Consider the following 23,049-nt stretch of genomic DNA (forward strand, 5'->3'; position numbering starts at 1 on the left):
CCCACGTGGGACAACCTGATGACCTGTATCTACCCCAGTGCTTAGAACAGTGCTTGGCACGTAGTAAGAGCTTAACGAATACCAACATTATCATTACCACCTCCAGGTGCTGCTCCCTCAGTAGGAAACCTCACTCTGAGCCTGTTGCCGAAAGCTGTTAGCAAGTAGCCAAATTGGACCAGTTGAAGCTTCAGCCCTTCCCTCTGGGTGGATGTTTTCAGATGGGAGGAGCTGGAGAGGAGGAGGGAACTGGCTACTCCTGGGTAATTAGTCACCTCGTCACTGATTCTGCACGGCATTCCATGAACTCAGATACCCTTTGATCCTGGCTGTTTATTTTGATTTTTTTATGATATTTGTTAAGCAGTTGCTATGTGTCAAGCACTGTTCTAAGCAATGGGATAGATACAGGATAATCAGGTTGAACTCAGCCCCTGTCCCACATAGGCCTTTTGGCCTCTGTTGGAGGATTTAATCCTCATTTTACAGATGAGGTAACTGAGGCACAGAGAAGTTAAGTAACTTGCCCAAGGTGACACAGCAGACAAGTGGTGGAGTTGGAATTAAAATCCAGGTCCTCTGACTTCCAGGCCCGTGCTCATTTTTTCAATATCTAAGTGCTTACTTTCTAGCACTGTTCTAACCACTGGGATAGATACAAGTTAATCAGGCTGGATACAGTCTCTGACGCTTACAAGTCTAAGTAGGAAGGAGAACAGGAATTGCATCCCCATTTTGCCTTTGAAGAAACTGAGATACAGAGAAGTGAAGTGACTTGCCCAAGGTCACATAGCAGACACGTGACAGAGCCAGGACTAGAATAGTCAGAAGAGTCAGTCATATTTGCTGAGCGCTTACTGTGAGCATAGCACAGTAGTATGCACTTGGGAGAGTGCAATGTAACAATACAACAGACACATTCCCTGCCCACAATAAGCTTACAGTCTCCCCCCTTCTAGATTGTAAAGCCGTTGTTGGGTAGGGATTGTCTCTATTTGTTGCCATATTGTACTTTCCAAGTGCTTAGTACAGTGCTCTGCACACAGTAAGTGCTCAATAAATGATTGAATGAATGAAGTTGGACATAGACCTTGGGGCTGTCTTAATCCCCATTTCACAGATAACTGAGGCCCAGACACGTTTCCAGGTTAATGGATGGGAGAAGTGGGGGCTGAAAAGAACAAAGCCTCAGCAGATAAAAAAAGGGGATGGTGGTTTGGGCTTAGATTGGCACGTGGCTGGGACAGGTCTGGGCAATGGGGAAAGATGAGGCTTGGGAAGAGCCACGCTTGTGGCTCAAGAACATTGCCGGGTGAGAACGCGTCAAGCGGAAAGACAGGCCTGTGGCAGGTGAGAGTTTAGAAATAGGCCACAGAAAATCTACAGAGTGATTAATCTACATGGAAACTGTCAACAGGTGCCTGAATAGGGTCTGTTGCTTTGTTCTTGGTTTGACTCTAACCCCAAAGTCCAGCTGCCTGCGAGAAAAAAAAAGTCAAATGTTAAACAGGAAGAAAAACTGAAAGCTAAGTACACAAGCAGCAACTCAGGATTTGGATTGATTTATTCCAAAACTATTTTATTTAGGAGATACAGTCACATGAGGTGAAGTAAAAATAATCTATTAAAATCAACATGGTGCAATACTTTGTCTTGTGATTTTGGCAGAAATCCACACCTGATGTTTCAAATAGATTCTTCTCAGGGTCCTATTAGGTTCTCCTGGTATCTGAAGTATCCTGCACTCCAACGCCTCTGTCAGGAGGTCATAGCCCATAGTCAATGGAATGATCATTTTTCCCTTTGGGCCCAAAGGATTTTTTCAGTAACTGAGCTCGGGGGGCCACAGAACCCGATGCTAAGACTCTGTGCTGGGAAGGTGGGAAAGGCCAAAGGTTCAGCTATGTGAGCCCGCAGACCCCAAAGCAACGACTCTAAACACCTCTTTGGGGGGCTCCCTTCCCCTACGGCAAGCTCCCCAGTTCCAGAGCCTAGTAGTCTCCCCGGTGAGCAAAGGAACAAACTACTGGGAGAAGACTGTTCCCTAAAAGCTGTGCAGAGCTCTCTCCCCATTGGGGTCTCCCAGGGCCAGCTCCCTCAAGTCAGACCGTGATACGGGGCCTTGAACCCGAGACTGTCGAATACATCCAGGTCCTCGAGGGATGCGACAGACTCACTGACCTCAGGAAAGCCTGTCCTCTCCGAGAGGCCGCCCAAAGTTCAACCTAATGATCTCAGGCAAAGGAAAGTGAGAAATTCTGGTGCAGGTTCAAAATGAGCTATTTTTTAAGTAGACCTGGAATTGCTCGATTCCTTGCCAACAAGTAAACACTCTCCCCCGCAGCCTTCCCAGAGGATTGAAGGACTTTTGCTAGCAGATTCTTTCAGGCAGCTCATCTTCCGTCCAAGAAGATACTTGCAATTGGTCTCCACCTAAAATACAGCCAGATTTCCCCAGCCCAGGGGGTGTGTTTCTTGATAAAGGTACAGGGACAGAAAGTAAATGGTTGGCTGAAGTTATTTCCTGTCCACTACTGCTGCACACTGTCTCTAACCGGGGAAGGGTAAGGAAGTAAAGAAATTCCTTATTCCATTAGTGGTTTTTTCTTGCAGTAGGAAATTAATGTAGAAATTTACCACATATAGCTCATTAGTGTCTTTCCCCTTCCTAATGTCATTAGTTCGATTAAAATTGGAGTTTCTTTTAAGCACTGACATCCACAGCAATGTGAAAACTGCCTCAATTTAATAAATATCAGATATGAAATTACAGGGCACTTAGTGTTATCCCCAGGCCTTCTGAGCAGGACAAAGTCTTGAGTTTTCAGTTCGACTTTCCAGAAAGTGGAGATTTCCTCAAAGGGGTGTAGATTTAAAGATGGTCACATCTTCTTCATCCTCTTTTGAGATGTCTTTGTTACTCTGGGGTATTAGCTTGGATTTGCCTCTGTAAAACAGTTTTGTTTTTTTTTTAACAAGTTAAGAATCAGGTATTCCACCTCATCTGAGAAGGATTTTTTTTTAACTGAAACTATCTGAAGACAACTTATGCAAATATATACTTCAAAGGGCACCCCCTCATCATCTAAGAAGCAGCATCGCCTAATGGAAAGAGCACGAACCTGGGAGTTAAAATGCGTAGGTTCTTATCCCGGCTCTGCCCTGCCACCTGTCCTCTGCGAGACCTTAGGCAAGTCACTTTACTTCTCTGTGTTTCAGTGCCCTCATCTGTTTCCCCCTTCTTCTTAGTGAGCCCCATGTACGACAGGGACTGTGACCCACTGATGAATTTGTATCTAACCCAGTGTTCGGAACAGTGCTCAGCACTTAGTAAGAACTTGATATATGCCACTATCCTCATCACGGGAAAATTTTTTTAAGTTAGCATCGTCAAATAATACTTAACATTACACTATTTTTCAGAGATGCTCTTCTTGAGACCCTCTGACTCTAGCATTCTGGTGGAGGCACCTCAATGTATTGCAAGCATCTCAGCGCAGGATGAGATAGGAAAAGAGTGGGTACACTCGGTTTTAAAAATCTTCAAAAGCTAAAGTCTACTGATTGCTCTCTTTAAGCAATTCTCGTTGGAGATCTTAGTTCCCTGGATTGTGTCATTTCTCCGGCAGAGAGACTTTTGGGAGTTCTTAATTAATGAATGTCACAGTTTGCTTTAGGCTCTTCTGCAGTAACAATGCATGGAAATGCCAGTGTTTCCGGTATTTGAATATGCTTTGCAATCAACTTTTACAAAAAAAGTTCCTTAAATGCTCATTCCTTTTTTCCATACTTAAAGGATATGCTCAAGTCTCTCCTACACTAAAAGACCACTCATTGGATCCCACTGGGCCTTCTTACCTATTACACCAATTTCCTTCTCCCATTTCTATTCTTTTTTTTTAATTTTTTTCTATTCTATATCCATTCCATTCAGAGTCCATTTCTATTCATTTTGATTCTATTTATTGATATTGTTTTTGTCTGTCTCCCCCGATTAGACTGTAAGCCCGTCAATGGGCAGGGACTGTCTCTATCTGTTGCCGATTTGTACATTCCAAGCGCTTAGTACAGTGTTCTGCACATAGTAAGCGCTCAATAAATACTATTGAATGAATGAATTTCCATTTAAATTCCACAGCCTTCATTTTCTTTCCTCCTCTTCTCTGGCCTCCCTGCCATCTTGTTTCCATCCCCTTCCATTCTCTGAGACTGTGTTCACCAGGGCCCCTAATGACCTCTTCATAGCCAGCCTGTCCTAATCCCTCTTGACCTCATCAATCAATCAATCCTATTTATTGAATGCTTACTCTGTGCAGAGCACTGTACTGAGCACTTGGGAGAGTGCACTATAACAGAATTGGTAGACATGTTCCCAGCCCACAAGGAGTTTACGGTCTATATGGGGAGAAATTAATATAAATAAATGATGAATAAGTATATAAGTCCTATGGGGCTGATGGAGGGGTGAGCAAAGAGTGTAAATTCAAGTGCAAGGGTGATGTGGAAGGGAGTGGGAGAAGAGGAAAGGAGGGCTCAGTCAGGGAAGGCCTCTTGGAGGAGGTGTGCCTTCACAAAGGCTTGAAGCCGGGGAGAGTGTTCAAGTCAGAAATGAAGAGGGAGGGAGTTCCAAACTAGAGGCAGGATATGGGCAAGGGGTTGCCGGTGAGAGAGACGAAATGGAGGTACAGTGAGAAAGTTGGCTGTAGAGGAGCGAAGTGTGCAGATTGGGTTTAGTAAGAAACCGGCAAGGTAAGGTAGGAGAGGGCCAGGTGATTGAGTGTGTTAAAGCCTATGGTAAGGAGTTTCTCTTTGATGCCTCATGGCTGCTTTTGCCACCAGTGATCGCTCTGTTCTGGAAACTTTATTCAGCCTTGGTTTCTCTGAAATAGTTTCATCTGGTCCTCCTCCTCCTCTGGTCTACACCTCTATAGACACTTCTCTGTCTCCTCACTGACTCATCTTCTCTCTCTTATTCCTTAACTGTGGATATTCCCACAACATTTATCTTGTATACTCTGCTCTTCTCCCGTTACACTCGCTCTGTGGGGAAGCTCTTCTGTTACCAGTTTCATCTTCCCCCTCTGTGTAATGACTCTCAAATCTACCCGTTTTGTCCCACCCTCTTACCAGCTCTACAATCTCACAGGAACATCTCCATGTGAATGTCACAGTGCCTGAAACTCATCCCAAAACAGCAGATGGCATCACCATCCTCCCTCCTTGTCCCAGAAACTCAGTGCCTTTTTATCTCTCACACTCAACATGTCACTAGAATTGGTCCACTTTCCTCTCCATTAACTCCCAGCTCTACCTCCTTCCTCTTCACCCAAATGACCACCACTTGGTTCTTGTCTTATGCCAGAGACTCCATGGCCAGATCTTTCCCAGAACGCCCCACCTCCATCTGCTACTGTTCTGGTAATGGTTCCATAGAGTTTTCTTGGTAAAAATACTGACGTGGCTTACCATTTCCTTCTTCCACGCAGTAAACTTGAGTCTCCGCCCTCGATTCTCTCCCATGCCGCTGCTGTCCAGCACAGGTGAGTTTTGCCTTGTAGCAGATTGCCTTCCACTCGCTAGCCACTGCCCAAGCTAGGAACGGAATGGGTATGTCCCTGCTGGACTCTCCTTCCCGTGGCTGAGACCGGCAGAATATTGCAAACTCTCGAGGTGTGATCCTGAGAAGGTTCCAAGGTCCTAACTTTCATCAAATCCTGCCTGCGGTAACACCCACCTCCCTGGGTCTCTCCTCTCTTCAGTTTACTAGGCAAACCAATCGAGCAGTCAGTGGTATTTGTTAAGTGCTTACTCTATGCAGAACACTGCTTTAAACTCGGGGCAAGGAGGGGGGTGGGGGCACAATTAAGACACACAATACCTGCCCTAAAGAGCTTACATTCTAGTGACATGTCACTCTACTCCTCAAACACAACAGACTGTAAGCTCACTGTGGGCAGGGAATATGCGTTTACTGTTACAATGTACTCGCCCAAGCACTTTGTCTCTTCTGTGAATCGACACCTTAACGTGGCAAGAGAGTTTACGTATGCTGATGAGGCTTAAAGGTATGCCATATAGGGTTATCCATAATGGAAAGGTCTAAGCTGAAGCATCGGACAAAGTTGATTCACCTTTGCCGTGCGGCAGCTTCATGGGAAAAAGTCAAAGGCAGATGACCAAGTGATCAAAACGTGGATCAAAGACAACGGCAGAGGCTCAAGTTTTTACTGCGTGGAAGAAGGCAACGGTAAGCGTGGCTCAGTGGAACGAGCCTGGGGTTCGGAGTCAGAGGTCATGGGTTCGATTCCCAGCTCTGCCACTTGTCAGCTGTGTGACTGTGGGCAAGTCACTTCACTTCTCTGTGCCTCAGTTACCTCATCTGTAAAATGGGGATTAACTGTGAGCCTCACGTGGGACAACCTGATTACCCTGTATCTACCCCAGCACTTAGAAGAGTGCTCGGCACATAGTAAGCGCTTAAGAAATACCAACATTATTATTATTAAACCACTTCCGTACCTTTACCAAGAAAACTCTCTGGATACACACACCAGAACGACTTTACGGTAGAAGATGGGACGTTCTGAAAAGGGTGCGTCTATAGGGTTGCTATAGGTCGCAAATGACTCGATGGCATCTGAAGAAGCAGCAGTACGTAGACAGTGCTTTGCACAAAGTAAGCGCTCAATAAATTCAACTGAATGAACAGAAACGCCTAGCCATTGGCTTCCTGGATCTCTACCAGCTCTTTGCTTCTTATAAATCTGCTCTCTTCGCTATTACCCACATTCCACTCTCAACCTTTCCCAAGCTCAGCCACTCACTCTAAGTCCCTTTCCCCTCTCCTGCATCGGACCCATCGCTAATATCTTTGCTTATGCTGGAATGCCCTCCACCTTCAAAACAGCCAGGTCACAGCTCTCCTCATCTTCAAAACCATGTGAAATCCCATTTCCTTCAGGAATCAATACCTGACTGAACTCCCTCTCCCTAGGTCTTGTCAACTCAACATCTTCCCTAGTACTTTTTTCCAATTAGTCACCCATGGGATATGTTTGCGCACACACAAACAGACACACATATACACTCTATTTTCCCCTTTGCACTCACACTCTGGGGAAATTCTTCAGCTCCCAAGACTGCAGACACACACAAACACACACTCTCACAGACATGTGTGTTGTGCGTATAAGAGTACATAAAGCTACGTACTCTACAGATCCATTTAGAGAAGCAGCTTGGCCCAGTGCAAAGACCACGGGCTTGGGAGTCGGAGGATGTGGGTTCTAATCCTGGCTATGCCACCTGTCTGCTCTGCAATCTTGGGCAAGTCACTTTACTTCTCTGTGCCTCAGTTACCTCATCTGTAAAATGGGGATCAATGTGAGGCCCATGTGGGACAGGGACTTTGTCCGACCTGATGATCTTGTATCTCCCCCAGTGCTTAGAACAGTGCTCGGCACATAGTAAGCGCTCAACCAATACCATAATTGTTATTATTGTCTACTGATCTGTTCTCCTATCAGTCCTGCTGTTGCTCGGGGAATCAAGAGAGCTAACTGAGAGCTAACTGGCTACCATGGGCAACCACTGTGCTGGTCCTTTTCAGTTTACCGCTCCCTGGGCCTGCCCCCTCGCTCACTGCAGCCTGTGCCTTGCGGAGGGGGACATGCCTGGAGTGGACGAGAGAGTGAGCGATGCTGAGCCAGCCATTGGTATGGTAATCAACCCTCCGGGCAGGTTCTTGATCCCAAAGCCTCAGAACTGAGGCCTGTCTGTTGCTCCTGATCAGACCCATGTGAAGCAGCAGGTTGTAATGGACAGAGCCAGAAGGCCCTGGGTTCTAATCCCGGCTCCACCACTTGTCTGCTGGGTGACCTTGGGGAAGTCCCTTCACTTCTCTGTGCCTCAGTTACCTCGTCTGTAAAACAGGGATTGAGAACTGTGAGCCCCATGTGGGACAGGTTCTGTGTCCAACCTGATACGCTTGTATGTATCCCAGGGCTTAGAACAGTGTTTGGCACATACTAAGCACTTAACGAACATCATCATTATTATTAGTAACCTTACTCCCCAAGCTATCCTTCTGCCTATTCCAACTTTATCCTACCTTTAACTGCAAATAACTAGTGCCTCCAGACCCTCTCCATTAGTTTCTAAGCTTCTCTAGGGCAGAGACTGCATCTTTTATCTCTATTGTACTTGCCCAAGTGCTTATTATGGGGCTCAGCGTTCAGTAGGTGCTCGTTTACTCCACTCAATCCTTCCACACTGCATGTTTGCATTTCCCGTTTCAGGTGGTTACGAAATAAAGGAATGTTCTGACAATTCTCATCTACCTGCAGAGAACACGATGCGATGTCAAAAGAAACGGGTGTGCGGATGCGAATGGTATTGGTTGAGGGCTGTGAATTTCCTCAACACGGGGGTTCGTCAGGAACGTAACCACCATCACGTTCTAGGATTGCAGTGTCCTATTGATCGACTGATCGGTAGCACAGCATTTTGGAAGAAAGAAGTTAGGAAGAGATTTATTTACCCTCTGACACTCAACATCTGATCAATGGTCTGTGGGAGGGGAAGTCCATAGGTTTCTGGGAAGCACAAGGTCAAAATCGCTGTCATTACTGTCAGACTTCCCATGAGGATATAAGGCAGGAACCGGTTATAAGCACCTAGAAGTCCATAAGACAGGAGAGCACCTTATGACATGGTCTGATGCAGGAATAACATCTTCTGTAATCAAAATCAAAACAGTTCCAGATACCGCAAAGATTACAACTGTGACCACGACGAGGGGAAGTCTTGGGTGGGCAGGGTGGAGTTGGGGCTCTATGGCCTGAACTACCCTTCCCAGCCCTGCTCGGACCCGTAAGCGAATGCCACTGCTAGGGGCACAGTCTTCCTAAACAAAGGAGAGCTAGGTTACATGATATAAAGAATAGGCATTTGATGACATAACGCCTAATACCATTCTCTAAAGTCACAATCTCCAGCTTTGTCAACCTTTGTTCTCTGTAGTGGAACAGTGGCTGAGGAAAGTTATTAACTGAGATTAAAAGCATGGGCCTAAGAGTCAGAAGGGGAGGGTCCTAATCCTGGCTCCGCCACTAGTCCACTGTAGGACCTTGGGCGAATCACATGGTTTCTTTGGGCCTCACCTCACTTACAAAATGGGGATTAAGACTGTGAATGCCATGTGGGACACGTTCTGTGCCCAACCTGATTATCTGGTATCTACCCTGGCGCTTAGAACAGTGCCTGGCATATACTAAGCACTTAACAAATACCATTTAAAAAAAGAAAAAGAAATAAGAAAGAATACTCTATTGCCCAATTCTAGGCTAAACAAAATCCCCCGGACAACAGTTTCAATATAATAATAATGTTGGTATTTGTTAAGCGCTTACTATGTGCAGAGCACTGTTCTAAGCGCTGGGGAAGACACAGGGTAATCAGGTTGTTCCACGTGAGGCTCACAGTTAATCCCCATTTTACAGATGAGGTAACTGAGGTACAGAGAAGTTAAGTGACTTGCCCACAGTCACACAGCTGACAAGTGGCAGAGCCGGGAGTCGAACCCATGACCTCTGACTCCGAAGCCCAGGCTCTTTCCACTGAGCCACACATATCGTACGCATATATCTTGGGTGAAGTCACTTTTCAACCCAGAATAATGATATCATTATACTATCTTAATTAAATACAAACACCTTGGGTAAAAGAATGATAAGCCACGTGGCCTAATGGAAAGAGCCTGGGCAACAAGAGGATGTGGGTTCTAACCCCAACTCTGCCACTTGCCTGCTGTGTGACCTTGGGCAAGTCACTTCACTTTTCTTTTCCTCATCTGAAAAACGCGGATTCAATACCTGTTCTTCCTCTCTTCTAAGACTGTGAGCCCCATGTGGGACAGGGAATGCGTCAAAACTGATGACTTGTATCTAATCCAGTGCTTAGCACATAGTAAGTGCTTAAAAATACCACTATTCTATTACTATCAATGTTATTAATAACTGTAATTGTACTTTCCAAGCACTTGGTGCTGTGCTCTGCAGACAGTAAGCGCTCAATAAATACAACAATGACTTGAATGAATAATATTATTATTTTGAATGAACAATAGGATGGCGGAGGAGTGGCTCCTAGATGGTGGCCACTCTTTCCTGGCCATTCTCCCAGCCCTTTAAAACTCTAAAGTTTTAAGGATGACTCTAGTTTGCAAAAACATAGGATCCCCCTGAAAAAACCCAAACAGCTCTTGGTGCTTTGGTCCAACTCCAGTGTGAGGATCGCTAATCATGACGCAGATAAATATTGCTGGGAGAAAAATAGATGCTAGAAGATATTGAGAAATGATTCGCTCCGTCGCAGAAGCCCCGAATGGTTCAGATTCCTAATTTCAGGAGTGGGGCATAAATTCATGAATAGAATCACACATTCCAGGAGAGGGATGACAGAGGTCTATCAACTCTTGCCAGGGCTGATTCGGTTTGGGTTTGTTTCTGTTGTATCTGGACTCCTGATAGGACAGGCGGGCCAGTGTGTTCAGGCCTATGAACCGGGGCTAAGAAAATCCACGTCGGTCATCCCTGCCCTCAACTCACCCCGTGGGTGTTTAGTCCCAGTTCACCCCGTGCCCCGTGGCGGGCAACAGCCCGATAAACTCACCGAGGTAAACGAAGTACGGAGACAGGATGCTGCCGAACCGTGAGGCCATGGAACTGGCCCCAACCCCCATGTTCCTCACTACGGTCGGGTACAGCTCAGCCGTGTATACGTAAACCATGGCGTAAGCAGCGGTGATCCCAAACTTTCCAGACATCACCAGAGAGATAGACAGTTGACTTAAATCTACATAAACGACGAGAGGGAAGAGAAAGAAAGCATAGTGGTGAAGTCCCAGATGGATGCCCTGTTCATTTTCACCATTCTGTGCCACCAACTGCCAGCTCCATTCTAAGGCTACGAGGTCAATCAAATCAATCAATCAAGCATACTTATTTACCATTTACTGGGTGCAGAGCAATGTACTAAGATCTTGAGAGAGTACACTGTCATAATGTTGTTAGAAATGTTCCCGGCACGCAACAAGCTTACTGTCTACAGGGGAGACAGACGTTAATAATAATAAATTACAGATGTGAACATAAGTGCTGTGGGGCTGAGGGAGGAGTGAATAATGGGTGTAAATCATTGTGGGGGTGCAAGGGTGACAGAGAAGGGAGTTATTATTTTTATTATGGTATCTGTTAAGTACTTACTATGTGCCAGGCACTGTACTAAGCGCTGCGGTGGATACAAGCAAATAGGGTTGGACGCAGACCCTGTACCACACGGGGCTCACAGTCTCAATCCCCATTTTACAGATGAGGTAAATGAGGCACAGAAAAGGGAAGTAACTTGCCCAAGATCACACAGCAGATAAGTGGCAGAGCCAGGATCAGAACCTATGATTTCCTGACTTCCAGGCCCATGTTCCACATGGCCACAAGGCCATGCTGCTTCTCTAAAGGAGTTGGAGAAGAGGAAATGAGGGCTTAGTCAGGGAAGACTTCTTGGAGGAAATGTTTTTAACAGGGCTTTGAAGGAGGGGAGAGTGATGGCTGGTCTTTTGGATATGAAGGGGGAGGGAGTTTCAGGCCAGAGGCAGGATGTGGCTGAGTAGGTTGACTTCAGAGAAACAGCGAGTACTGGCTGGGTTGCAGTAGCAAATCAAGGAGGTATGAGAATGCAAGGTGATTGAGTGCTTTAAAGCCTACGGTAAAGGGTTCCCAGTTTCCAATCCGTTGTCGACTAAAGTCGACCTGCTAAAATAAAACTTTTCTACCTTTCGGCTCACTCGGTAATGTCATTTCCAGGATTGAGGGCCTGCGTTTAAGATCTTGGCTCTCACCTCCGTGCCCCAACAGGCTTGTAAAAAACACATCATCGTGTCTGGCAGCCTTACGAATGGGCAGTGTCTTAACGGATCTGATTCTATGGCCCTCTTGAACCAGGAAATGGTTTCCTTAGGAAGGCAGTGTGAATGGAGGGGGTATGTCAAAAAACATACCACCTGACTATTTACTCTTGCGTAAGACAGGCAAAGGGGTGTGCCTGGACCAACGAAATTACTAGCAGGTTTTTACCAAGCACTATTTTAGGCTAATTTGTTTTCCTTATATTCACCCTGCCCCCAAGTTCCCTGCATACAGTGGCCTGGTGGCAGATGAAGCTGGTAGCCTGGGGCCACGGGGGGCCAGGAACACATCAGAGGGGACAGTTGGGGAGACCCCTGGGCAGTCAAGGGGAACCCTGAGGGGATAAAAATCCCTGACTTCACACTTTGAATCCTTTCTGGGCCCAACTGGGATGGAAAGATGGGTATCGAATAGCCCTAATTTAGGAAACACGTAGGATGTAGTTTCCCCTCTCAGGATCACCCCTGGAGAGTTTTCAGTACTCTACCAATCTTGGCTATGGGAGGAAGAGTCAAACAGAGGCATACCCAACCCATTCCATTCCTAACCTGTGCAGTGGCTAGGGAGTGGAAAGAATCTGCTACAAGTCAAAACTTATCTGTGCCGGGCAGCAGCAGCATGGGAGAAAGTTGAGGGTGGAGACTCAAGTTTACTGCACGTAAGAAGACAATGGTAAACCACTTCTGTTCTATGGCTACACTACCAGAATGACTGCAGATGAAGGTGGGACGTTCAAAGACAAGGATGTAGTTTGAGCTTTTAAAAAGCTTGTGGCTTCTGTAAAGATTCTTTACCTCCTTTAACCTGCTGCCAGTCTTGCCTGAGACAGACACAACCAATATGCTAGCTTTCCATTATTACTGCCCATGATACCTATTAAACCCCTAGGCTCCTGACCTGCAAATGCAGGCTCCTTTGACTCCCTGGAGGGGTCAAGAATCCAAGAATGACAGAGTTTGAAGGGATGGGTCATTTGGTTCAAGCCCAGCCCTCCAGGCAAGAAAATGACAAAACCTTCCAAGACGGATGAGCGTTTAATTCTTTTCATAAAGGTCTCCAGAGTTGGGGACCATATGAGTTCTTCTGGTAGCCCAATCATTCGGACAATCAATAGGAACTAGACTTAAGAGGTCCTTGAAGGCAGAGATCACATCTACTAAGTCTATTGTGCTCCCCCAAGGGCTTAGAACAGTGCTCAGCATACGGCAGGTGCTCAGTAAGTGCCGTTGACTGACAGATATACTTATTCCACGGTCGCCTTTTCTCTATGGATCCGAAAGCTGGACAGTGAAAAAACAGGATAGAAAGAACATCGATTCCTTCGAAATGTGGTGTTGGAGAAGACTTTAGCGAAGACCACGGACTCCCCGAAAATCAAACAAATGGATTTTAGAGCAAATTAAACCAAAGTGGTCTTCGGAAGGCCAAATGACTCGACTTAGATTAGCATATTTTGGACACATAATCAGGAGGACTGATTCTCTGGACAAGACACTAATGCTAGGAAAAGTTCAGAGAAAACATGGAAGAGGGAGAACAGGAGCTAGATGGATAGTGACCATAATAATGACAATGGAAGAATAATAATAATCAGTACGTTCTAGAGAAAGTATATCCAGAGAGCCGCTATGAATCGGAAACAACTCGATGGCACTTAATAATGATAATAAAAATAATAATAATAATAAGCTACCCAAATCCCTCATCCTTTCCTTACAGGACCTATTTTTTGTCATCACCATCAATAGCACTTCCTGAACACTTAATATGTGCAAAGCACTGTTCTGGTGCTGGGAAACAACAATAGGAGTAACAGAGTACCTGGTCAGGAGGAGCTTTCAATGAAATGGCGAAGACAAGTGGGCACGAATGGCCAAAAACTCAATAGGTAAAAGGGTAAACGAACACACAGATATCTTGGTATGAGATAGATTGCACTTGGATCTGGGACATTTGGGCTTTTGGTACTTGCCCCACCCTCAGTTTACAGCACTTGTGCCCATATCTATACATTCCAGATTTTGAATAGAGAAGCAGCGTGGCCCAGTGGACAGAGCTCGGGCCTGAGAGTCAGAAGGACCTGGTTTCTAATCCCAGCTCCGCCACAAGTCTGCTGTGTGAACTTGGGTAAGTTACTTCACTGCTCTGGGCCTCAATGACCTCATCTGTAAAATGAGAATTAAGTCTGTGAGCTCTATGTGGGACGGGGACTGTGTCCAACCTAACTTGAATCTACTCCAGTGCTGAGTACAGCAACTAGCACATAGTAAGCACTTAAATACCACAAAAAAAAATTATGTTACTGTCACCCCCTCCAGACTGTAAGGTCACTGTGGGCAGGGACCACATCTACCAACTCTGCTGTACTGTAGTCTACAGAGGTTTTACTGCAGTGCTTTGCATACAGAAAGACCTCAATAAACACTATGGACCGATGGCTACAAATGATCAAACATGAAAATATGCATTTAAATAGACAGTGCACTTCGAGTGCACTATTTTCACCAGTCTGTTCTGTACTCTCTCCAATTTCCATGCAAGTTTTTAAAAGTGCAAACAATCAATCAAGCAGTGAAATTTACTGAGCACCAATGTCCAGAACTGGACTCAAAATTCTTAATGCCGGCTGGACCAGTTTGAAGAGTGCAGTTTAGAGGTGGAGTACTTCCAGCTCTTGTCACATGCATGTTTTTGGTACAGTCCAGTCTCAACTGGGAAGTGACAGGGAGTACTGGATAGAGCACCGGCCTAGGAGTCAGAAGGCTTTGGGTTTTAATCCCGGCTCCACTGCTGGACTGCTGTGTGACCTTAGGCAAGTCACTTCACTTCCCCATGCTTCAGTTCCCTCATCTGTAAAGTGGGGATTGAGACTTTGAGCCCCTTGTGGGAAAGGGACTGGGTCAACCTGACTGCTTGTATCCACTCCAGCGCTTAATACAGTGCCCGGCACACAGAAAGCACTTAACAAATTCCATAATTATTATTATAAATGGCTTTTTTAAATAACAGCGTCCCACAGCTGACCAGAAATTGAAAGGAAGTAGCAATGATGCTCTGACGTTCTGCAGCATTTGTGGTTAGGCTCATCTTTCCTCAATCTACACAGGTGGCATGGCCTAGTGGAAAGAACAATGCCTGGAAGTCAGAGAAACCTGGGTTCTAATCCTGGCTCCACCAGTTGCCTGCTATGTGACCTCGCTGTGTAACCTCAGTTTCCTCAACGGTAAAATGGAGATTCAATTCCTGTTCTTCCTCTTACTTAGACTGAGAGCCTTATGTGGGACAGGGACTGTGTCCAACCTGATTACCTTGTCTCTACCGCAGGCCTTAAAACAGTGCTTGACACAGAATAAGCAGCTTAACAAATACCACAAAAATAATCACTTGTCTTTTGTCTCAGTCTATGCTAATGTGCACTTACTCTTCCTGAATTCCTTTCTGCTTTGAGGAACCATTTTCCTGGATACTTTAAATCCCCCTGAATTCAATTCTAGCCTTCCACGTTGGCACCCTGGCCAATTTATAATCACTTGCCTATAAGACATATGCAGCTTTGATTCCTTCATCTAGGACATCAAAGACACTATGGACGGAAGCTGGTCCCATGGGACAATCAATAATCAAAGTGCCTCCCAGTTTGACTTCAAGTCCCTGATGTCTCCCCTTTAGATAACTTTCAAGCCATTTGGCCATCATCAATGTAGCCAAAGACCATACGTTCCCAGCTTGTCGACCAGGGTGTTATGGGGGATTCCTTACTACTTCCGTATCTAAGTAGTTGGTCACTCTCTCTCTGAAAGAGAATAATTCTTCTGGCACCACTGCGCCATCCAGTCATGTTGGTTGTTTTGTAGTGTCATATGCTCTTTTAAGGGGCTGCACATTTTCGTTTGTTTAAATATCTCACTATCTCACCAGGTATTGATGTTCAGCTGACTGGTCTACAAGTAATAATGATAATAATAACTGGGGTATTAGTTAAAATGGGGATTGAGTGTAAGCCTCACGTCGGACAGGGACCATGTCCAAACTGACTTGTTTGTATCTGCTCCAGAGCTAAGGAGAGTGCCTGGCCCCTAGTAAGCGCTTAAACACCAGAATTATTATTATCATTACCACTGATTGTTTTTATCCTTATATCAATGTCGGGTGTCTATTTTCTGACATGCGGGATTTGCCGATGTCCTATATAGGAGAACAGGAGGGTAGGGAACCTGACATGGTGTCTAACATTCAGAAGACACCGAGTAGATGCTCAATAAATACCAGTGACTGGGCCAATGTCAATTTGAAACTAGGCCATATAAAAATGCTTATCCACAAGAAGGAATGTTTCTCATCTGGAAGTCAGAAGGACCTGGGTATCTAATCCCAGTTCCAAGACTTGTCTGCTGAGTGACCATGGGCAAGTCACCTCACTTCTCTGTGCCTCAGTTCCCACAACTGTAAAATGGGGACTGTGAGTATCACATGGGACAGAGACTGTGTCTGACCCAAACAGCTTGTATCCACCCCAGCGCTTAGTACAGTGTCTGACGCATGGTAAGCCCTTAACAAATACTATTCCTAAAAACTAGAGGGGGAGGCCACGTGAACCAAGTGAATGGTGAGAGGGCTAGTTAACCCTTGGCTGGGTCAAACGGACCCACCTGGCAGGGTGCCAAAGAGGGAGACCAGCTACGGGTTGGTGGTGGTGGCCAATAAAGAACAGGAACTTCATATAAAACGCTCGCAATCTCCGTGGCCCGCAGGGGTCAGCGGGCCCCCCGGGGCCAATTTCCGAAACCCGTCCGTCCGGACGAACTCCGCTCACAGCCGACGGGAGCCTACCTGCGGGCACCAGCTGGATGAAGAGCAGGACGCCTCCTCCCAAGAACAGGGAGGCGGACAGGGAAATCCGCCGGGACATTTTGCGGAGGAGGACCCAGGAAAAGATATACGCGGGAACCTCCACCAACGCAGAGAGGAAACAGTTCAGATACGGATCACCGTGCAAGTTGGGAACGTCAAGGGAGAGACCAAAGTAACCCACCGATATGGTCATCCTGAAAAACAGTTTGGAAAGACATTAGAGGGGCGGCGGGACACTGGCGGAAATCTGCCCGGCCCCGGAGCGCCCAGGGGCGTGAGCCCGCCTGGTCCTCAGCTGGGCTGGGCACATATAGAATAGGGTCACTAGAAGCCTGGGCGGGTGGCTGAGTCGGAAGATGCAGTGGCAACTCAGGTGCTGATTTTAATGCCAGCCACATTGAGACCCTTGCCCACCCGACCTAACCCTCCCCTGCCCTGGGACCTGCCCCATTTTAAGGATGGTGGGAGTGGAGACTGGTAATAACGGTAATAATAATGGTGATGGTATTTGTTGAACGCTTACTAGGTGCCGGACACTGTACTAAGCGCTGGGGTGGGTACGAGCAAATCGGGTTGGACAAGGTCCCCGTCCCACGAGGGGCTCACAGTCTCAATGCCCATTTTACGAATGAGATAACTGAGGTCCAGAGAAGTGAAGTGACTTGCTTAAGGTCACAAGAGCAGACAATGGGGCCGGAATTAGAACTCTTGACCTTCTGACTCCCAGGCCCGTGCCCTATCCACTAAGCCACGCTGCTTCTCCGGTAGCCTGGTCCTCTTGCCTTGCATTACCAGGGTCCACTTCCACCGTCCTTTAAATCGGACAGGCCCCAAAGGCAACCTGGGAACCGGATCTGACTCCAGAATGGGAAAAGTTCAGGGGTGCTCTCGGCCCCCACCCTGAAGTGGGTCCGGGCCTCAGGTTCACCTGGACACAATGGCACCCTTGATTTTCTCCCCTCCTGGCTTCGGGAGTTGACAAAAGTCCCTGCCTCCCTGTCAATGAGGCCAGATAGAGATTCATTCATTCAATCGTATGTATTGAGCGCTTACTGTGTGCAGAGCACAGTACTAAGCACTTGGGAGAGTACAATATAACAATAATCGGACATATTCCCTGTTCGCAATGAGATCTGCCTTATAACCCCTCCCAATTTCAGTAAGTCAGCAGCCAAGCTTCCATCCGCCCCAATCAATCAAACAGTATTTATTGAGCGCTGACTGTGTGCAGAGCATTGCGCCGGGCGTTTTGGAGAGTACAGCGTTGGAAAACACATTCCCTGCCCACTGAAGTTCCACTGTACTCTCCCAAGTGCTCAGTACAGTGCTCACCCCCATGGGAGTCAAGACTATTTTCCACATTCACATGCCACATCTCTGTCAGGGAGGGAACCTGCCTCAACTCGGTAGATGATGAAACACCGCACTGCTGAGTCTCTTACTCTAGAAAACGCCACACTACAAACAATGAAGACAGTTTAATTTCTAAAAAAAAATCCTGGCTGAAGAACCCAGTTATCTAGGAAAACTTCTCGCTGACCCCAAAGGAGCTTGCTAGTCTAAACAACCTGTTGAGTCAATCTTCAAATGATAGTCCTGGGAGGAGCTGCTGACTAACATCACTGACAAAAGGAATACTTCAAATAGCCCCCCAGAAGCCCCAAATGTGAGCAGAACAATTCCAAAAGTTGTGCTACTCTGGAAAAATGTAAGGTGGTGCCTCCGGCCAAAGAGCCAAAACAAGGACAGGGAATCAATCGTACTTACTGAGCACTTACTGCATGTAGAGCACTGTACTAAGCGCTTGGGAGAGTACAATACAACAGAGTTGTTAGGCACAGTACTTACCTATAAGGAGCTTAGAGTCTAGACAGGGAGACAGACACTTAAATAAATTATGGCTCTGGAAGTAAGTGCCGTAGGAGTGGCGTGAATATCAGGTGCAGACTGTAAACTTCTTGTGGGAAGGGACTGTGACTACCAACTCTGTTATACTGTACTCTCCCAAGTATTTAGTACAGTGCTCTGCACAGAGTTGAGGACTTAATAAATACCACAGATTAACTGATTGATTGAATAAAGAGCAAGGGTCAATTAATCATTCAATGGAATTTACTGAGTATTTGCTATGTGCAGAGCACTATACTAAGCGCTTGGAAGAGGGCAATACAACAGCTTGTTGGGAGGTCCTTTTCCTCTAGAGGGGGAGACTGACATAAAAATAAATAAATAAATTACGGCTGTGTACATAAGCGTGGGCCTGTGGTGGGGTGACTATCAAGTACTAAAATCAATCAATTTGAGTGTTTACTGTGTGCAGAGCACTATACTAAGCATTTGGGAGAGTTCAAAATAACAAGAGTTGGTAGACATTTTTCTTGCCCACAAGGAGATTAGGGTCTAGAGAGGGAGACAGACATTAATATAAATAAATTACAGCTATATACATATGTCTTGTGGGGCCAAAGGGGTGGGGCAAATAAAGGGTACATATCCAACTGCAACGGGACATAGAATAGAGAGAGAATAGAGGAAATGCGGGATTAGTTGGGGAATAATTCATTAGCCCAACAGAGGGGGCAGGATACGCTATGACCAAATGAGAAAAGGAAACAACTGTGTGCAGGCCTCACCCACATTATTCTTAGCCTCTCATTAGCCTCACCCACATAAGTGCTTAATATAGTGCTCTGCACAAACTAAGCACTAATAAATACAAACGAATGAATCAGTCAGGGAGAAGACCTCCGGGAGACCGTAGAAGGAGACGGTAAGGATGAGTCTGCTCGGAAACAAGACCCTTCCCTCAGGACTTTCCAAGCCCAGAGATTTACCCTTCAAGGGGCAGACGGATGACTAGTTTAATGGCATTTTAATCAGTTTGGGCTGAGGCTCTGGCTCTTTCATAATAATAATTGTGGTATTTGTTAAGCGCTTACTCTGTGCCAGGCATTGTACTACGCGCTGGGGTGGACATAAATATCTTTCATTGGTTTCAACCTCTACAGGGCCATGTCCAAAAAATGCACTTCACTTCAGCTCCTGGAAATGCAAAACCAGAGGAATCTGGGGAAACGAAGTGACTCATGATCGCTCTGGAACCATCTGCCACAGCAGCCTGCCAGGCTAGCTGGGTCTTGTGGGCCCTAGGAATTCCCAAGAAATCATCTCCAATTCCGTAGAAAAGAGAAAGAGACAGAAAGAGCGAGAGAGGGACACTGACTGTGTGTATCAACAGCTGCTCCACTCCTGCCAGAGTGACTCAAATAAGCCAGTCAAAACAAACTTGGAAGCTTTGCTAAAGGGTCTCCTAGGATAGCGAGGGGCCTGGGTTTAAGCTGAGCACTGTGCTTCCCATAGAGGATAGAGTTTGGGCCTGGGAGTCAGAAGGTCAAGGGTTGTAATCCCAACACCACCATGTGATCTTGGGCAAGTCACTTCACTTCTCTGGGCCTCAGTTATCTCATCTGTAAAATGAGGATTGTAACTGTGAGCCCCACACGAGTCAGGGCTTAGTACAGAGCCTGACACATGGTAAACGCTTAACAAATACCACAATTATTATTATTATTAGGCATTCGGAGAGACTTGATTCAACGTATTGACTGCAGTGACAGCTTCCCCTACCAAACTGGAGGGATGGGAGTGTGGATGGTTAGTATTGAGTTTGCTGCTCTATTTCTCCCCTTAGACACACCTTTCTTTTCTTAACCATTCAGTGGCATCAGAGCTTGCCCAAATGTCCAGGGGCCAGAAAAGGTGCCCTGCTAGATTTCTGTGGGTGCGATGTGTGAATGGTTCTTGTTCAAAGATGCCCACGTTCTTGGATGTGGCCTCCCTGTCAGCCATGCCATCTCCGAAACAGAAGACAATCCCCTCTATTATGCTTCTGCACGACCGTCAGCTCCTTCGAGAACAAGAGCTCTGATAATGCTCAATTTGAAAATCAATGACCACGATGATCAATCAGTCAATCCATGTGACCTTGGGCAACTCACTTGCATTCATTCATTCATTCAATCAGATTTATTGAGCACTTACTGTGTGCAGGGAAGTGTATTAAGCTCTTGGGAGAGTGCAATACAACAGTAAATAGACACGTTCCCTGCCACAACGAGCTCACAGTCTGTAGGGGGGGAAGAGAGAGGCTTCAATACAAATAAATAAATGACAGATATGTACAAAAGTGCTCTGGGGCTGGGAGGAGGGAAGAATCAAGGGGCAGGTCAGGGTGACGCAGAAGGGAGTGGGAAATGAGGAAAGGAGAGGCTTACTCTGGGAAGGCCTCTTGGAGGGGATATACTTTCAATAAGGCTTTGAAGAGGGGTAGAGTAAATTGTCTGTCAGATTTGAGGTGGGAGAGTGTTACAGGCCAGAGGCTGGATGTGGGCTAGGATTCCGTGGCAAGAAAGAGGAGACTGAGCTACTGTCAGTAGGATGGCATTAGGAGCCAAGTGTATGGGTTGGGTTTTTGGGCTGTTGGAAATCACAGAGATAAGGTAGGCACAGAAAATAAAGTGACTTAAAGCCAATAGTAAGAAGATTTTTTTTGATGCAGAGGTGGATGGGAGACCACTGGAGGTTTTTGAGGAATGGGGAAATATGGACTGAACAATTTTGCAGAAAAATGATCTGGGCAGCAGAGTGAAGTATGGACTGTGAGGAGAGACAGGAAGCAGGGAGATCAGCAAGGAGGCTGATATGGTAATCAAGGCGGGACAGGATATGTGCTTGCGTTAATGAGTTTGGATGGAGAGGAAAGCGTAGATTTTAGTGATGTTATGAAGGCTGAAGTGACAGGATTTGAGAAAAGAACTGAATATGTGGTTTGAGAGAGAGAGAAATGAGCCAAGGACAATGCCAAGATGATGATGATGACAAAATGATAAATAGTCCCTGTGCCATCTAACAAAAAGATAAAAATATGAAACCCGCTCATCTATAAAATGGGGATCGAGACCGTAAGCCCCACGTGGGAGAGGGACCGTATCCAGCCCAATTTGCTTATATCCACCCCGGCGCTTAGTGAATGTATCCGTTTACTGTTGTATTGTACTCTCCCAAGTGCTTAATACAGTGTTCTGCACACAGTATGTGCTTAATAAATACGAAAGAATGAATACAGCGGCTGGCACATAGTAAGCGCTTAACAAACACCATAATTTTTTTTCCCCAAGCCCCAAAGGAACAGGGATTGCATATGGTTACTTTCCTGTTGGGCCTACCTCTTTGTAACCACGTCAGCTTGGTTTAATTGCCCTGGCGGAAAGCTACCACCTTCGCAATGCTCAGACAATCCCCGTTCACTCACCATAAAACTACTGACATAATGGTGATCAGTCGAATGTTCTGGGTCCTTATCAGGTCCAGAAAGGTGTGAGATGGCTGCCCCTCAGGAGTCAGGTCTTGCAGCTGAAGGAACAGACGGGTGAGAAATGCTTTAATTGTACGTAGGGAGCGGGCAAAGAAAATTGCCTGAAACTCTGGCTCCTGGGCTCTGGAGGCTTTTTTTTCCCCTTACACATCTGTAATAAGTAAGCGCTTGTAAATATCAGTGATTGAATACTACTCCTACACGTCTCACACGTGTGCAATGCTTTTTTTCCCCAAAAGTGCTTGTATTCCACTTATGTCAGATAATAATTATTATGGTATTTGTTAAGTGCTTACTATGTGCCAAGCACTATTCTAAGCACTGGCACCGTACAATCAGATAATCCCCGTGAAGGAGGGAGAGACAGGTAACCTTATTCCCATTTTACAGATGAGGTAACTGAGGCTCAGAGAGGTTAATAGCTTGCCCAAAATCATCTAATCGGCCAGTGGCAGAGCTGGGAGTGGAACCCAGCTGTCCTGGCTCCCAGCCCCCTGCCCTTTCCCATAATTATTATTATTACTATTATAAAGCACCTACTATTGTGCCAAGCACTATCTAAGGCACTGGGATAGACACAAGATCATCAGGTCCCACATGGGGCTCAGAGTCTAAGTAAGAGGGGGAATGGGAACTAAACTGCCATTCTGCAGTTAAGGAAACTGAGGCACAGAGAACTTGTGACTTGCCCAAGGTTACACAGCAAGTACATGGTGGAGCTGGAATTAGAACCCAGACCCTCTAACTCCCAAGCCCATGCTCTTTCCACTAGGCCATGCTGCTTCCCAGAGACCACTCTGGCTGCCTTAAAGCACCATAAAAGATGTCAGTCCTGGCTTTGGACTGTAGTTGCCAGTTTAC

The 23,049-nt window shown here is 46.2% G+C and overlaps 1 protein-coding gene across 2 annotated transcripts in view; it reads right to left on the bottom strand.

Annotated features, from left to right (window-relative positions):
• Positions 1-1,546: 1,546 nt before the first annotated feature.
• Positions 1,547-23,049, bottom strand: part of LOC100079342 (solute carrier family 22 member 5-like) — a 54,946-nt gene continuing 33,443 nt past the window's right edge. The window contains exons 6-10 of one of the 2 annotated variants that reach the window (XM_007669818.3): positions 22,126-22,226; positions 16,794-17,008; positions 10,672-10,854; positions 8,540-8,675; positions 1,547-2,947 (exon numbers count right to left, since the gene is read on the bottom strand). In XM_007669818.3, the coding sequence (XP_007668008.1) occupies positions 2,857-2,947; positions 8,540-8,675; positions 10,672-10,854; positions 16,794-17,008; positions 22,126-22,226 (726 nt within the window). In that variant the 3' untranslated portion in view covers positions 1,547-2,856. The remainder of the gene's footprint in view (positions 2,948-8,539; positions 8,676-10,671; positions 10,855-16,793; positions 17,009-22,125; positions 22,227-23,049) is intronic. The other variant, XM_007669819.3, reaches the window with a different exon arrangement.

Source organism: Ornithorhynchus anatinus, chromosome X1, assembly GCF_004115215.2.
Source record: "Ornithorhynchus anatinus isolate Pmale09 chromosome X1, mOrnAna1.pri.v4, whole genome shotgun sequence".
NCBI lineage: Eukaryota > Metazoa > Chordata > Mammalia > Monotremata > Ornithorhynchidae > Ornithorhynchus > Ornithorhynchus anatinus.